General features: G+C 35.4%; 1 protein-coding gene and 1 pseudogene across 2 annotated transcripts; both read left to right on the plus strand.

The window, feature by feature from the left end:
• Positions 1-2428: 2428 nt before the first annotated feature.
• LOC137731122 (CBL-interacting serine/threonine-protein kinase 1-like) lies at positions 2429-7903 on the plus strand (annotated as a pseudogene). The gene is made up of 12 exons (XR_015957924.1): positions 2429-2820; positions 3019-3081; positions 5616-5689; positions 5816-5923; positions 6035-6115; positions 6206-6385; positions 6486-6698; positions 6795-6908; positions 7028-7144; positions 7285-7347; positions 7499-7573; positions 7679-7903. The product of XR_015957924.1 is annotated as a CBL-interacting serine/threonine-protein kinase 1-like (transcript).
• A 7160-nt stretch (positions 7904-15063) lies between these two features.
• On the plus strand, positions 15064-18296 carry LOC137731040 (large ribosomal subunit protein uL3m-like). The gene is made up of 6 exons (XM_068470096.2): positions 15064-15249; positions 15359-15923; positions 16540-16749; positions 16944-17048; positions 17454-17567; positions 17873-18296. Exons 2-6 carry the CDS (start codon positions 15543-15545, stop codon positions 18044-18046), a joined length of 984 nt encoding a protein of 327 aa, XP_068326197.1. The 5' UTR covers positions 15064-15249; positions 15359-15542; the 3' UTR covers positions 18047-18296.
• Positions 18297-18590: the final 294 nt, after the last annotated feature.

Here is an 18590-nt window from a genome sequence, read left to right on the forward strand (position 1 = left end):
ACCATGTCTTTGTAATAGTACAAAGAGTTGTATTTGTAAACCAGAGGTTAGCATAACTGTGGTCAGGATTAATATGAGAGATTTTAAACTATGATATTTTAGTTATGAGTATCAGAAAAATCATAATGTAGTAGAAGTTACCCCAACCTTACTATTAGATTTTGGCTATCTTGATAAAATATTCATTAATCATATTTCCCAATTAGAATCATTTCCTGGAAAACTTATAAAAGTAGTAGAAAATTATTATAGAACAGCGAAAACAAATTTGCTTAAGTTTTACTAACAGTCCTCCATATTGGTATGAACTTATGTATAAGGAGAAAGCTAGGCATATAGCCATGATTAATGAAGAGTCATTTAGAATATCCTCTATCTCCCAACATAAGTGGACTCCTTCATACAAAACTATTCTAAGATTTCAAGGGATCCAAATGCTAGCCTTAGATGAGTTTGAAGATTTTAGGTATGATATGATACTAGTAGTAGTAGAAGAAGAAGAAATGCATATTTACAGTAAGATAAAACTCAGTCATCAGCCATACTGGAAGCCTCAAATTTTCAAAGGAGAAACAACAAATATGTATTATAAGGTAAAAGAAGATAGAGAAAGAGAAGCAGAGCTAATAAGTATGCTAACACCATTTTTATTAAGACTCTTCAAAAAAATTACTTTAATGAAATAATAAGTATGCTAACACCATTTTTATTAAGACTCTTCAAAAAAATTACTTTAATGAAATAATAAGTATGCTAACACCATTTTATCTCATGATAAGTTGGAATATAATTATAATATACAGTTGTGGTCGAAAATTAAAGCATTTGGAGGGGTGTAGGGTTGAGAGTGCATTGGGGGGGTTTTGTGGGTGAGGAGAAGATGGTGATTGGCAAGTAAAAAACAGAAGAAAAACGTGGCTAATACTTTAATACAATCTTGGTCTTCGTGTTGTTGTCCAAGTCCCGCAAGGCTGCCGTGAACCCCGTCATCCAACCAACAACACGCTTTATATTTTATCCGTGGTAATCCAAATTTGGATCTTCATTGGATCCTCTTTACGAAGATCTCGATAATTTATGAACTGTGTCTGTTCATCGTATATCGTACGATCGAAAATTATTTTAAATATTTTTATTTAAAATTAAACATAAATATTACCTGACAAAAACTGACCGCACGATGTATGATAAACGAACACGATTTAGGAATCTCCAGATCCTATTGGTGGCAATCCAAACCAATTAAACATCTTATAATTTTGATTATCTGTTCTAGGATTAGGTAAAGTTTCATATAAAAGATCATTAAAAGATAGAGAGTAAAAATTGTTATTGAAATTGCAAAATGTTCATCATATACTTCTGAATCTTATAATTTCTTCATTGTGTTCTCATAAATGAAAGGTATACGATTTTTTTATTTTAATTTCGATTCGCTTTGTAGAAAGGACGAAAACATTATTGAAATTAATTTTTGTGTTATTCAGTAACATATCAAACTCTCGTTCACGATTTGTTAGTTTGAATAGAGCATATTTTTTAATAAAGTGAAGATTATGACACGAAACTGAATCGTCAACCTCAAAATTATTTTAGTCTTAAAATGAAGCATTAATTGATGGCTTTATATTGCTTACTTACATTGGCAATTTCTAGATTTGGCTAGAGAAATACATTTCCCAGTATGGGTGAATATGATTACATGTGATTGTAATAATGACACGTGATATTACTTTGACGATGTATTTATGCTATGAAAGTATTTTTCATGGATGGAACGTGCAATTATGAGAAAGATGATTAACATAAATAATTTGGTATCAATGTCGTCATTTATAAGTTTCAAACTTAAAACGCCACACTTAAATAAAAAAGATATCACCAAATGATACTACTACTATAAAGATTTTGGTGTTAGATTCATACAATAAAATAAATGATAAAAATATTAGAGTAAAAAAACTCTCTTGTCCACCTTTGTTTTCTGCATATTGTTGATGTGTCACTCTTAAATAATATTTTCTCTTGTGAATGAGAGATTTTTTCAAGTAACGGATATTTAAGCGGTATTCCATATCATGTTATAATATAAGTAGAAAAAATGATATTTTTTTCATGTCCCTCAATTTATTTTTTAACACGCGAAATACTCGCTTGGCTACCGAACAATTGGAAGATTTCTCAATGTCAAAATGTGTTTTATATGGGACATTACAACTAGTTTTACATAGTTTTACCACGGGCTCCACCAAAATTACGGTTCAACTCCCCTACCCCTCTGGCTTTTTATCCCACACATAAAGCGTTGTATAAACTGCCAATCTGCATAAATACAAGACTCCTCCAATTATTTAGAAACTCCAGTTCCCTTCTCATAATTCATCCCCCATTTTATATAAAGCAAGCATACAACTCCAACGCAGAGAGAGATCGTTTCCAAAAACGCGTCTGTTTCTGGGATTTCGGACTTTTGCTCTCCGCCTTGCGTTTTTGAATCGATCGTTTCTCGAAACAGTTTTCGGAAACTCGTTTTTTGTTTTCTGAGGAGATTTTTCTGCAACTCCTCTGCGCAGAAAAAAAACAGAGGAGGCGTGTGATTACATGGTGATCGTGAGAAAAGGAGAGGAGGACAAGAACACGAGCAACAGTGGAAATTACGGTAACAAGGGAATGCGACTGGGGAAATACGAGCTTGGAAGGACACTTGGCGAGGGTAATTTCGGGAAAGTCAAATTTGCTAAGAACGTCGAGTCCGGTCAGTCCTTTGCTGTTAAGATTCTGGAGAAGACCAAAATTATTGACCTTAAATTCACCGACCAGGTTCTTGTTTTTTCCTTTTAATCTTAATTTTTGTTCCAAGTTTCAATCTTTTCGTTTATGGGATTTCTGGGTTGTGCTCATAAATTTCAAACTACTCTGATCTACATAGAAAAGATCGAACTGCGTTTTATTTCCGCGGTTGGTTTGTTTCAAATTTGAACAACACATTAACAATTTAACACAACTGAAAATTTGCAGATAAAGAATGAGATTGGAACATTGAAACTACTGAAGCATCCAAACGTTGTCAGATTACATGAGGTATGACAATGTTCTTCTGTTCTATGTCAATTATTACGAATCCGGATGCTCGCAGGATTTTTTATGTGAGGATCTTGAAGATCTGTCAGTTCTATCCGTTCATCGTTACATCGTACGGTCAGAAATTATTTTAAATATTTTTATTTCAAATTAAACATAAATAGTACTTTATAAAAATTGACCGCATGATATACGATGAATGAACACGATTTACAGATTCTTAGAATCCTCACATCTTGTTGGAATTATTACTGTCTGATCAATGATTGATCCTTAATCATTATTAACATAATCTCTAATCCTCCATAATTTGGGATTTACAGCGCACTAATGCTTTAATAGTCGCACCAAATCATGAGTCCATGTGTACTGTAGGATTATTGGTTTTACTTTAGCTGACCCTGCTAATACGCGTTTAAAATAGTATTAGTAGCTAACCGAATGGACTGCATTCCAAATAACATGTATCATTCATTTTAAGATTATCGTTTTTAGTATGCTATTTTTTTGGACTGACAATTTAAATCACACATTGTACATGTTTATATGTTCTGCTAACATATATCAGAATGATCGTGTTAGTATTTTGTTTGTTCTAATTGCAATAATTGTCATCAAAGAATTTGTTAATTATTAGAATTCAAATAGTAATTAGTTTTTTGAACAAACGATATTATCTATATTAAGAAAGAGGGATGGATTTAGCCTCACAATAGATTAGCAATAATATAGTTCAAATTCGTCTTTGGCGAAAATCAAACTTAAGACTTCTTACTTATAAATGAAGAGAAATATCACAAGATCGTAGTAGTAAGAAACATTAATTAATGTTAATTAGGAGAGTATTGAAACCTGAGTGCACATCAGCCGTGAAACATTTTCTTGGCTGAAATGAAAAGTTGGACGGCTGGGATATTTCTCACATACAAGTCTTCATCAACCAGTCCATTTAAGCCACGTGTCCACTGATATCATCCCCACTTTTTTGTTTTCTTTTCAAAATATCATCCCCACTTCGCTGCGGCAGTTTTTGCATGGACTGACCTGGAAGGATGAGGATCATCTTTGGATTGTGATTGTAGACATTTTAGAGATTCTCATATTATGATTATTTATTTTATATCATATAGTCAGTTTTCGTTAGATATTATTTGTATTTAATTTTAAATAAATAAATTTAAAATAATTTATGAAAGTACAATAAACTGTTAAGATGTAAAGATCTCAAAAATTTTCACGATGATCTGGATGATATCCAAATCCGACCTGAAACCCCCAACCCCTCCATTCAAGCCACGTGTCTATATTGTTAGCTTGTCTGAGGGATTTGGATCCTCACCAGATCCCTTTCTTGAGAATCGTAAGGATCAATAAACAACGACATTTGATAAAAAATTGTGCAGTTCTAATTAAATGTTTTTTATATTTTTAAAAATAAAGTACAATCGTTTTGCGTGAAAGATATAAAAAAAAAAAAAGTTATGATCGTACGATTTTTTATCAATAGTTCGTATTCGTTGATCCTTAAGATCTCTAGATAGAGGATCCGGCTAGGGTCCAAATCCTTTGTCAGAGTTTTAGATTGCGGTCCCACATGAAAGCATTTTGGTGGATAAGGTCCATCCGTAAACCCACTCGATGGTACGCCACACCTTTTTATTATTTGTCACCCTTCTAATTATACAAAATTAATAAAAACTTCTCGCAAAACATTTTTTATTCAAAAGTAGACAATTTTGTTCATCATTCAGTATAATTTTTTTTATTATCATTTTTTATTATGAAAGATATTTTTACAAAATTTTCTGTCACTTCTTGTTTTTTGTCATTATAACACGAAAAGTATACTTAATACAAAGTGTTTTTCGATGAAAAAATGTTTTGTGGAAGACTTTTTATTAGTTTTCTCTTAAAACTCAAACGAAAATGATTGGATCAAGTAACTTGGGTATATTCATTAGGTACCTTAAAAATAATTTTCAGTATCCGCTAGGGTTTTTGTAAATTAATCTTAGGATGTGTAATAATCATCTTATGCAATTGTTTAGGAAAACTGTCTTCATGTTTAGCTTAAGACTAATCAAGACGGAAATGATATAGTAAATTAGAATAAATAAATGATTTTTAATAAGAAAAAGAATGGAAGGTGAGAATTTTTAGCGTGATGGTGATGACTGTATGAGGGCAGAATTGGCCTTCGGAGAAAACGTAGGTGTCTCACACACGACCATAAATGAAAGGAGTAATTTGACAAAGTAGAATTGTTCCGTTTTCCTTTATGATTGGGAAGGAATAATTCGAACTCTTGAACCTCTTACAACACTGCCGCTAGACTAATAGTTTATATGTAGTATTGGTTCTTATACAATTACACAACCACTCGCTCTGCCTTTTGGAAAAGAGGAAATGCAGTCATGTATGCAAAAGTAACCCATTAAAATCACTAAAATAATTTTTTTTGTCCACATATATCGCACTGTGATTTGTCTGCAAAAAGGAATGACTCCTCACATGAAATCATGTTTATCATGCAGGTTGTAGCAAGCAAAACCAAGATTTACATGGTCCTCGAATATGTGTTATCGGCGGCGAATTGTTTGACAAAATTGTACGGATCTCTTACTTTAAGCAGCCTTTAACAAAGACAAAATGGTTATCAAACGTGCACTTAACGGAAAACATATGAGTTACTCTGTATGTTGTGATTATACTAATATGTCACTCTGTGCTGCAGGCACACAACGGAAAACTTACAGAGACCGAAGGTCGGAAGCTTTTCCAACAATTAATCGACGGTGTGAGTTACTGTCACAACAAAGGCGTCTCCCATCGGGATCTTAAGGTACATCCTGCATTTTCCAAACATTAATTTTTATGATAAGGTGCTCGAACAAACTGCATTGTGTGTTCCAGTTTGCGCGCACGTTTCAAACATTGTATGTTCTGGTTGCAGCTGGAGAATGTTCTTGTCGATGCTAAGGGGAACATAAAGATATCGGACTTTGGCCTTAGCGCTTTGCCCCAGGATTTTCGGGTACATTACTCTTCCAAACCGAACTTTGAACTGTTAAATTCCGAGTCGAGTATGAGTAATTTAACCCTTTGATTGTTTCTGAAATATCAGGAAGATGGTTTGCTTCATACAACCTGTGGAAGCCCCAACTATGTTGCTCCCGAGATTCTTGCGAACAAAGGTTATGATGGTGCCACCTCCGATGTATGGTCATGTGGTGTCATCTTATACGTCATTCTCACCGGATTTCTCCCTTTCGATGATAGAAATCTTGCAGTTCTCTATCAGAAGGTATCGACAAACTCTCTTCGAATCTTTCTTCTGTTGAGTGAGGAGCTTTTATTATTCGCACTCCTTCGCTTGGTTCCTAAGATTTTTAGAGGGATTACAGATCTTGAAGGGGGAAACTTTGATACCGAAATGGTTATCACCCGGTGCAAAAAACTTGATTAAGAGGATTCTCGATCCCAACCCCGGCACCAGAATAACAATGACCGGCATCAAGTCAGACGAATGGTTCAAGCAGGACTACTCTCCTGTAAATCCTGATGAAGAAGAAGAAGATAAAAACATCGACGATGAAGCTTTCTCAATACATGAAGTGGTATGAATTCGCAATACATGTCCGTTGTCTACTCTTCTTGGTACAACTATCTGTTTTTCTCTGTGCTATAACTGAGAGTTATTTCTTTTGGTATAGCCATCTGAGGGGGAGACGAGTCCAGACGCCCAGCACCCGTGCACGCATATCAATGCCTTTCAGTTGATCGGAATGTCCTCATGTCTAGACCTCTCCGGCTTCTTTGAGAAAGAGGTGAGGAGAAAATGATTTTATCTTCTTGTTTGGCACTGAATGTATCGATTTTCTACTGAAGATGAAAGTTCTAGATTATATCTGATTGCGATATCTGCATTCTGCATGAGTTAATTTAGGATGCGTCTGAGAGGAAGATTAGATTTACGTCGAACCACTCTGCTAAAGATTTGCTTGAGAAAATCGAAGAAATTGTATTGGAGATGGGATATTGTGTCCAGAAGAAAAATGGAATGGTTAGTATTGTGTATACCCTCATGTTCTACACAAGTCTGAAACTACTTTTGTTTCAATTATATAAACCGCTACAAATTTTGTTGGTTTCATTGTGAAATATCTACTGAAATATCGTTATATGTTTTGTCTGATATTTCAGTTGAAAATGATGCAAGAACACAAAGGGGAGAGAAGTCTGGGCAGTCTATCAGTTGCAGTAGAGGTAAATTTCATTTCCAAACTTTTGGAGGAACTTCTTCCTCAAACAATATTTTTACCCGGCATGCATTTGAAATTCTTAATTAATATCTAATCGCAAAAATTTACATTTTTACGTGAAAATTAACTGATAATTGTCTCCATAATTGTATCAGGTGTTTGAGATAAGCCCATCTTTGTTTGTAGTAGAGTTGAGAAAATCATGTGGTGATTCTTCTGCGTATAGACAGGTATGTACTCTCTCTCTCTCTCTCTCTCTCTCGCATAAATTTACATTACGCCCCTTCGATCTCTTGTATCTCAGGCATTAAATCCAGTTTTTTGGGTATGTGCAGTTGTGTAAAAAGCTTTCAAATGATTTAGGTGTTCCCCCAAGCCAAGAGTTGCTGACTAGCTGAGTGATTAGAAATGTGTGTGTGTATATATATTAGTATATATGTAGATATAGAATCCATATATTACATTTTCATGTAGATTTTCATTTTTAGAAGTAATGTTTAGTGTTACTTTGTAAGACTCAAGTAAATTAACGTGAAATATGATTCAGATTGCAAGCAAAACATCCTTGTCCAGCTATGTAGTTTAAGCCTCACAAAGTGATTTCCGCACTCCTTTTTTTTACCCCACGCACTAGTTTTTTTATTCTTTCTTCTTCTATGATTTGGATTGAAGAATCAAGAACATCAAGCGACATAAACAAGGGGAGGAGTTCAGAAGGAGAAAACGGGAGTGTGAAATTCACTAGTCACTCGCCACCCTTAACTCTAGCACTTGCAGCTTCGTTTCATATGCTCCAAGCCCTTTAACCTGGGTATAAAAAGATAACTCTACGTACTGTTGAAATAATCTATTTCTGTGGTGAATGATAGGGTTACTACAAGTCTTCAGCCAGATGCAAGAAAATCTAACTTGCAAGGCTGCTGCCAAGATCTTCAACGTGTACCTGGATCAAGCTGCTGCATTTGTCTGCTGTTGTCTGCAGTTTGAAGCTTCTCATTCACACGGTCTTGTACCGCTCGTCTCTGTTCTTCGAATTACGCATAAATTCAATCTGTTGAGAAAAAATAATAAAGATTTGGATCATAAAATTGATGTCTTTAACAAGTAATGTGCATGGGAAATGTGGAGACAATTGTTGAAACGAGAGATCCTCCAGCTACAATGACAACAATTTGGTCCCGACAGCATGAACTAAGGGCGCGTAAATCTTCATGGCTTCCCTATAGACCAATTTCTTTTGAGGCCGCAGAAGGTAATCGAGATTCCTCATTGGATCTAAGCTGAATATTTACACAGCTTCTTACCAATAAGAACAAGTTCAATATCTGAGCTGAATATTTATACTGCTTCTTACCCATAAGAACACATTCATAATTGAAGCTGAATATTTGCGAAGGTTCTTACCAGTAAGAACGCTTCGTATATATCCTAGATTTATGAAATGGTAGGTAAAGTGATAGAAAAATGCATGGCGTGTAATGACTTGTCTTGACACGTTAACCCTTCACCGTGGTGTGCCGTAACAAGCCTCGCAAATTGTCAACAAAATGCATGCGAGTGTCATGACATGCATTGTGCCGACAATTTGAATGCTTCTCATGTTGTGGCCAACATTGATGTTTTGACGTGCCACGATGCGAGGGTTACTGTGTCAAGACAAGCCATGACATGCATTTTTCTTGCACTTTGACACGTTAACCCTCACATTGTGGGACACCAAAACATCGTTGTTGGCAGGCATGACCCAGAAAGGAAAAAACAAAATTGCACGGCGGTTCACCTTCCTCAGCTTTACCTTAACGACGTTGTCGGCTTTCAAAATTCTCCTCCGAATTCTCTTCAATAAACCGGCTCAATCACTCGTTGCCAATCACGTACGTAAGCCTCTCTTTCTCTCCTCTCCAAATTCTTAGTTTCAATTTCCAAAATTTTTCGAGAAACCAAGCGGAGCATTAGGATTTATAGAAAGAGTAAATGGTGTGTCATTACATGCATTCAAGTATGGAAATTGCACCATCTACAACAATCAAATTCACCGAAACCTGTCTGTGGTTTCTTGCGAAACAAGAAACTGAAGGTCCACACGTTGAAAAAGAAAAGGTTTGTACCTGATGGTCTGCAACAAATCAAACTCATCTGAGCCAAGTGAACCATCTATTTGCATCAAGACGCTGCATCATCTCACGTGCATCTTCCCCTGGGGCACCAAGCTCTTCCATCACCTCCATAAGTTCCTCAATATTTATCCTACCATCTCCATTCTTGTCAAACATGTCAAAAAAGTTTAAAGGGTATATTTAATTGTTAATATAACAATTTCTTATCTCTAATGCATTACAAAGATAAATCCACCAATACAGGGATGGAGCTAAATCTCCATCGATCTCTGTATATATTTCTCAATTCCTAATTTCGCGAAAAAGAGAAGATCAACTCAAGACTTAAGTCATTATTTTTAAATTGGTGACGATCACAAAATTCTAGAATTTTAATTGCGACAATTGAAACTATGAGACCAAACTGAAGTTCATCCCGACCACAGGGGCCAATATATATATATATATATATATATAGATGAATTATCATAACAAGAACTTTCGAACAAATTACAAAACATCTCCATGGTTGCTAATAGTTATATTACCAATCATAACCTCAGTCAAACACAAGTTGTCGATCTTTTAGTCACTGGATTTACAGGAATACTTCATTCTTGGTGGGAAAAACATCTCATTGAACAATCAAGAAATGAAATTAGAAATGCAAAAAGAGACGAAGATGGAACACTCATCTTTGATGTGCATATAGGACGAGGAGTCCCAGATGCAATCAACACATTACTTTTCACCATTATAGAACATTTCATCAGGACACTCAGTAATGTCACCTCCAGAATTCATGATCAACTTAGTAACTTAAGATGTCCAACCCTAAGTGATTTTAGGTGGTACAAAGATGTTTGCATGTCCAAAGTTATGCTTAGAGAAGATAGTAATCAACCATTTTGGAAAGAAAAATTCATTAACGGATTACCAAATCGATTTGCCCATAAAGTTAGAAACGTTTTACTTAATGAAGAATGTATCATACCATATCATACCATTACTTATAGAAATATTATTAATATTATCCAAAAAGAATGATTGAAAATATGTATTGATATGAAAATTACAAAACAAGTCAACAAAGACAATTCAATAGCCAAATACGAATTAGGAACATTTTGTGAATAATACGGATTACCTCATATTGTTCCATCCAACAAAAAGAAAAAATCAGAATCCTACAATAGGTATTCAAATAGGTACTCCAGTAGAAGACACCCCAAATATAACAAATTCAAAAATAAGAATTTTGAAACAAATAAATTTTACGAGAAACCCAAGTCCAGCAAGGGGAAGAGGAAACCCTCAGGAAAATTCCACTCCAAAAACCAAGAACAAAAAGGAAACTGCTACAACTGTGGCAAATTTGATCATTATGAAAACAAATGTAGAGTCAAGAAAACAATCAATCAGTTGAAAATCTCTGATGAAGAGAAAACCCAATTAATCCAAGTCTTAGAATTAAAAGACACAGACCATAGTCAGTCCGAAGATGATTTAGGTTCTAATTCATCTTCTTCCAGTAATTTCTCAAGTTGTCTTTCATCCCTCAACATTAAGATATGATGCACATATACTTTTTGTAAAAAGATTTTAGTCCTCAATAAACAAGAAGAACAAGAAGATCTTCTTATCGAGTTAATCAACAAAGTAGATGACCCTGAATTAAAGTCATTTTATTTAAAGAAAAGAAACTTAAGAAGGTAGTCTCCCTTGAAGAAGTCAGTACTAGTCAACCCCAAGTGGCCCCAAAAATCTGTGTTAGCACAACCTTAGAAATGTTTAATAAGGCTAAGAAAGAAATTATGGTCAAAGATCTACAAAGTAAAGTCAATAAAATTAAGGAAGAAATTAAGTCCTTAAAATCAGAAAACATAGAAATCCACTCACAACTCAGTAGCATTCAAACACAAGTTTTTCTTAGCAATAATGATGAAAAACACAGTAGTTCTTGCTCCGACCAAGAATCAGAATCCAAGTCCATGAAAAATCCAACAAAAAGCCTACTTTTATGATTACTTCAAAAAATTAGGATCCAAAAATGGTATTCTAAAATAAAAATAATAATTGAAGACTTCAAGTTAGAAACAATTGCCTTAATTGACTCAGGTGCAGACTTGAATTGTATTCAACAAGGTTTAATTCCCACTAAGTATTTTCATAAATCAACAAAAATTCTTAGTGCAGCAAATCAGTTACCAATGCAGTTAAAAAATGAAATCTCAAAAACCCATGTTTGTCAAAACAATGTTTGTTTTAAAACTCCATTTGTTTTGATTAAACCCAGTCATTTTAGGCCTCCCTTTCATAACTCTTTTATATCCTTTCAAAGTACACCACAATCGCATAACCACAAAAATAGGTCAAAAAATCACATTTGAGTTCTGCACGAAAACATATCTCAAAAAATTAAGACAATTACAAAAAGATAGTATCTTTAAAACCATCAATATGGTCACCAAAAAATCACAACAAATTAATTTATTAAAAGAAGAAATTAATTACAAAAGAATTGAAGAACAATTAACAAACAAATCTTTGTTATAAACCATTGACAACTTTCAAAAGAAATTTGTTAATGAAATTTGTTCTGACATTCCCAATGCTTTTTGGCACAGAAAACAGCACATTGTTAAACTTCCTTACAATAAGAAATTTAATGAAAAGAAAATTCCAACAAAAGCCAGACCAATTCAAATGAGTCAAGAAGTTATGGAATTCTGCAAAACGGAAATCCAAGAACTTCTCAATAAAGGAATCATTAGGAAAAGCAAATCACCATGCTCTTGTGCTGCTTTCTATGTCCAAAAGAACGCGGAATTAGAAAGAGGAACTCCTAGGTTAGTCATTAATTACAAACCTCTTAATGAAGTTTTGGAATGGATGCGGTATCCAATTCTTAACAAAAGAGATTTGATTAAGAGATTTAGTCAAGCTGTAATCTTCTCAAAATTCGACATGAAGTCTGGATTTTAGCAGATTCAAATTCATGAAGATGATAAATACAAAACTGCATTTGTCACTCCCTTCGGTCATTATGAATGGAATGTAATGTCATTCGGTCTTAAAAACGCACCCAGCAAATTTTAGAACATCATGAATGAAATATTTAATCAATACAGTCATTTCTCAGTTGTTTATATTGATGATGTTCTCATTTATTGCAAATCGATAGATGAGCATTGGAAACACTTATATATGTTTGTTAGGATAATTAAGTTAAATGGGTTAGTTGTCTCAGCAACCAAAATTAAGTTATTCCAAACCAAAATTAGGTTTTTAGGATACAATATCCACCAGTCAACCATTCAACTAATAGATAGAGTAATTCAGTTTGTAGATAACTTCCCAGATGAAATCACTGACAAAACCCAATTATAGAGATTTCTAGGATCTTTAAATTATGTTGTAGAATTTTATCCTCATCTCAGGCAACAATGCAAACCCTTGTTTGATCGTCTAAAAGAAAATCCTTTACCTTGGTCCAATACTCATACTTCTATTGTCAAACAAATTAAATCACATGTTAAGACTTTGCCTTATTTTGACATTCCAACTCCCAATTCATTCAAAATTGTTGAAATTGATGCCTCTGAAATTGGTTACGGAGATATTCTCAAATAGTCAATTTCTTCCGGATCTCCTGAACAAATTGTTCGTTTCCATTCAGGAGTATGGAATCTAGCACAAAATAATTATAGTACTATTAAGAAAAAAATATTATTTATAGTATTATGTATTATTAATTTTCAAGATGATTTATTAAATCTAAGTTTTTAGTCAGAGTCGATTACAAATCTGCAAAACAAGTTTTACAACAAGATGTTCAAAACATTGCATCAAAATAGATTTTTGCACGATGACAATCTATATTAAGTATTTTTTATTTTGAAATCGAATACATCAAGGATAGTCAAAATTGCATCCTTGATTTCCTAACCAGAGAATTTCTACAGGGGAAGAATGACAACAAGAAGACCTGATCAAAGGAGGCTTCCAGCCACTCTACCACCACCACCAATAAAATAAGAATCAAACCCAAATTCTTCATCAGCCTTAGCCATTACCGACCGTTTCACTCCCTTTGGTTCCATAATAGGAAACATTCGACCAAATTACCAGTCACCACGTCCCAATTACCAAACGGCATTAGTCAGTCAATATAATCCTTATTCAACCTCAACATTCCAATCATCATCATCCCAACCAGTTAGTTATACCAAAACATCATTATACGTCAAGAAGAATCCCAGTTAATATCTTTTCGGTATCCCTTTCAATCTCAATCAAGAACAAACATTAGAAAAATTAGCCAAAACAATCTTTCCACCCAATTTTCATTATCATCCTACAAGCACCACATAAAACACTGAAATACTATCAAGCCATCTTTAGTAAAACTGAGTTCATTTCAATCAAATCTCTCTACAGCAAAACCCATGAAAACAAAATCCTCTACCATTCTCTTTACATTGATTTTTTTTTTAACCAAATCAGATTGGGGAATTCCCCTTCACAAAAGCAAACATCTTCACACCCAATATGTTCAAATTCCCAATAACCATTACAATTACTTTGATTACATTGATGCATGGACTAACATCTTTCTTCATCAAACATAAGATTTTAGTCATTCATGGTTCATTAATTTTGACAAGAGTTTCAGATAAAATTTTCCTGCATGGTTCCCTAAATGGTGGTCAATTCACAGCCCAATAGCCAGTCTCTTATCAGAAAAGCTTATGCTGGTCCTCTCTGCCAGCTTCCAACACAAATTTGACGGAAGCCGATTCAACTAAAGAATTACACTTCTTCCAATTTTCATAGCCAAATACAAAATCCCATGGATCACGAAGTGAAATTATGAAGTCGAAACCGGTGAAGTCAATAGAATTAGATCAGTTAAGTGGTGGGATAAATTCAACCATCAAAAGACCATCAATCAGGTCCTCACAGAATTTCCCATTACTCCATCAATTCCGGCACAGCCAGCACAACCATCCCTGCCAGCCATCCCGGAACAATCATTATCGGACATTAGTTCATCATCACCACTTAAAGGAACATCCAAGTCATCCAAGTCAACTAGCTCAAAAAGCAAAGAAAAAGGCATCTAACTCAAAGACCTAGCTCAACAATTACTTGTAGAAGCAGCAATGCTCCATACTGAAAAAGAATAAGCCTCAGACTCCGAATCTTCAGACGCATCCTCACAGCAACCAGCCAACTCAGCAAGCCAAAAAACACAGTCAGCCAAGTGGGCCGACTAACAAGACTCCAAAAACCCTTTTGCATAAAACCATATGAACACAGTTAATCACCATGTGAAAATTAAAGTCATCAAGTCAATTGCCATCTTTTCAAAGTCACCATGTGAAGCCAAAATCATCATGTGAAGTTTTCAGACAAAGTTCCATCAGTAATTCCGACAAAGCAAAGAATTACTCAGTCACCTGCACATTCCACAATAAAAGTAGCAATTATTCCAACACGACCACTATTCATCAACAATAAAAGCAAGTCACCATCCATCCCGTGTTTCCATAGTAAAGCAATCAATCATTCAAGTCTCTTTTCCAAGTCCATATGAAGAAGACTCAGTTGGAGAAGACTTCAAGTTAATTTCTACATCTTTTCTCAATCAAAAATTTCTTTGAGTTCACACTGTACCCAAAGAAATCAAAATTGTAAACACATTTAATTTTCAAATGTCAAGGATGTCTGTGTGCACTAATATCCTTTTCACCGGTCAATATCTAATTTGCTGACCAATCGTCAGTAGATTAATTGTAAATCTTAGTGTAAGTTTTACAATAAAACTTATTTTCAAATTATATATGAATCATTATTTTGAATTCATTATAAATATTTTCATAACTACTAATTTATATATATTCTATTTTGACCTAGACGACACCGTTTAACAGAGTGATGGAACACAGAGCAGAAACATCATCTCTCTCTCTTCCTAAAGTCCTAAACCCTACTGCGCCAAATCCCCATTGCGATCGCTGCAACCTCCTCCCGGGGTTTTACACCGCCATGCCATCAAACCCTTTACTCCATTAAACACTCGTCAGATTTCACGGCGGCGATGTTGGCGCCATCGAGAGGCCTCATTTCCCGTCTCCGCTTTCTCTCACTCAACCCCTCCTCTTCTGCTTCTCCTCCTACTGCAGCCGCTAATGCTACGACGTCGTTTACGCAGACTCAGTGCCATTTCTTCAGATGGTTCAGCTCTGAGGCCACGGTGGATGCGACGGAGGCCGTCGCGGACAGGAGACCGGTTATCGAAGCGAAGCCAGGGCCGATGAGCCCGGGTTCGAAGAGGACCGGGCTCATAGCGGTCAAGTGCGGGATGACTGCCCTCTGGGACAAATGGGGCGCTAGGGTTCCGATAACTGTGCTCTGGGTCGATGATAATATCGTCTCTCAGGTCAAGACCCCCGAGAAGGAAGGCTTCCCTGCTCTCCAGGTAACCTTTTTTCTCTTCATTTGGCTCTGTTCGTCGCGAATTCGATTCGATTTTGTTTGGTTATGAAATTTCCGAAGTTTAGACTTTTTTTCTGGAATTTTTGAGAGACGAATATGGTAGTGCGTTTATAATTTCGTTACAGTGTATACAATTGAACCAATAGAAGTTGCGTTTTGCTGTTTAATATCTGCAAAAGTCTGTCTTGAGGCTGGACTACTAGGCAATTTAACCTTAAGTAGATCAACTTGGCCTTAGTATCGGGTGGCTTCGGTTGCGATTTACAGTTGAAACCATATGCGTTGCTTGCTGGGCATGAAAGGTCTTGTTAGTAGGGTTTAGATGAATGGGAAACTGATAAGTTCCGATATTTTTTTGTCACCGTGAGTCCGTGAGAACATCATTTGTGATTTGTTTCCTGCTGTTATTTGTTAATTAGATTAAGTGGAACTGAACAAGGGGTAATTTTGGTACTTGCATCTGGGTTTTGTTTGGTTTGTCCAACATTGATCACATTGATTTTTCTTGGCCGCTAAACAGAGGGTAACATTATTTTTTGAAAAAATTCCAAGGTCACGGGTTTAATTATAGGATGGTATTCTGTTGTGGTGCTAGTTAGGTTGGTTGTGGACAGAAGAAAGCAAAACATTTGACAAAGCCAGAAGTGGGTCATTTCCGAGCTCAGGGTGTTCCACTTAAGAGGAAATTGCATGAGTTTCCTGTATCAAATGATGCGCTTCTCCCTATTGGTATGGAAATTGGTGTTCGCCATTTTGTACCAGGCCAATATGTTGATGTCACAGGAATCACGCGAGGGAAAGGTTTCCAGGTGAACTAATTTCTTTATCTTCACCCTGTGGTTGTGTATGCTGTTTCAAGAAAAAAAAATGGAAATCTTTTTAATTGGATTAATCAACGAATTATGCAACTGTGTTTCTCAAATTTTTTTTTATGATGGTGATAACAGGAAAACTTTTGTGAGGTTATGAAACATTATGTATCATTTTTATTTTCTGTGCCTAGGGTGGAATGAAAAGGCACGGTTTTAGTGGTATGCCAGCATCCCATGGCGCATCTCTGTCACACCGAAGTATTGGTTCTACAGGTCAAAGAGATGATGCTGGAAAGGTTTGTATGGCTTACAATTCTCCATAAACTATTCTGACAAGCGCTTTTGGGATCTCTATAACCATACTTTTCTCTTTGCTTCTAATGAAGATGACTTAATTTAGTCAAGTAATCTGTTGCTTATTTGTTTAATCCATAATTCTATTTGAGCACACACAAGCAACACACTTTCTAATAGACGGGCGCCCTACATTGTACGCAGGACCCACCTTATATTAGAGAACGTGTCAGCAAGTGTGTTAGTTTTGTGTCTAAATAACATGACTTTTTGTTTATTCGTGGACATGCTATATATCTAATATATATATTGGTTTACCTGTTTATATTTTCTCTTTATCTGTAAAATGCATATGGTTTCCAATAATTATAAATTGCAACTGTGACAATCATTTGTTGTATGAACAGGTCTTTAAAGGCAGAAAAATGCCGGGGCGCATGGGTGGGAAACAGAGAACAGTGAAAAATGTATGGGTCTACAAAATTGATCCTGCAAGGAATTTGATGTGGGTGAAAGGCCAAGTATGATTCCTCACACATTTCTTTTCTTAAGTTCTTGCGTTTTGAACCTTATTCAACAATAGTTTTGTGACTACAATAGTTTCCTGAACTTAATACCTTCCCGAAATGTTCAGAATGTTGAGGAGGAAATGTATAATGAACCGCTAGTTGATATTGGTTGGTTTAATAAATGTGCTGATACACATTCGCAACTGCACAGTTTAAAATCGATACAGTAATTGGTCCTAATCCTCTTGTGGAGTCTGTGTGTTCTGTTGTTAATTCCGGTTTCACATTACTCAATTAGATGTTGACTATTCTCACAGGTTCCGGGCGCTGAAGGAAACTTTGTTTTCATAAGAGATGCTTTCTACAAGAAACCTGATGTTTCCTCGCTACCATTTCCAACTTACTTTGCTTCAGAGGATGAGGATCCATCCAAGTTAGAACCACTAGTTGCTGATCTCGGAGAAGTAGATCCGTTCATGGTGGCAGATTAACCAGTAGCTGAACTTGAAATCGCACAAGGTACTAGGTTGTTGAGTTATGCCCAATCGACTACATTGCTATAGTGACCTATTAGAGGCCGTTGATTTGTTTCGTTTGAAGTTGATTTTTGGTATAGGAATATGCAGGCGCAGAGGTTGTAATACTATAATTGAGCTCATTTCAACCTCAGAATTGAGTAGTGACCCACAAATGTTTTTGATGTTGGAACCATGTTTTCAAATAAATGTGGCGACTTGAAAATTTTGCATTCCATTCCCCTATAGATCGGTTTTTATTCAACGCAGCAGTGTTGCATTTAGTGCGAATGCACTTTCACATTGTCGGACTTATACATTGCTCGTTCAAAGTGGTAGCTTGGTTGAGCGATATTCTACTTTAAACTAATTTATATTGCATGAAAATTAGTGAAACTCAAGTGTGCAACTGATTACTTTCGCTTTGGTCAATGTGATTGCGATTGAGTCCAAAATCGGAAAAATTGATTTTGCTGTGGGCTTTAAAGAAAGAGAGGAAAACAGAAAGGAGTTCGGCTTT

Source organism: Pyrus communis, chromosome 16 (genome assembly GCF_041283825.1).
Source record: "Pyrus communis isolate YQ-2024b chromosome 16, ASM4128382v1, whole genome shotgun sequence".
Lineage (NCBI taxonomy): Eukaryota > Viridiplantae > Streptophyta > Magnoliopsida > Rosales > Rosaceae > Pyrus > Pyrus communis.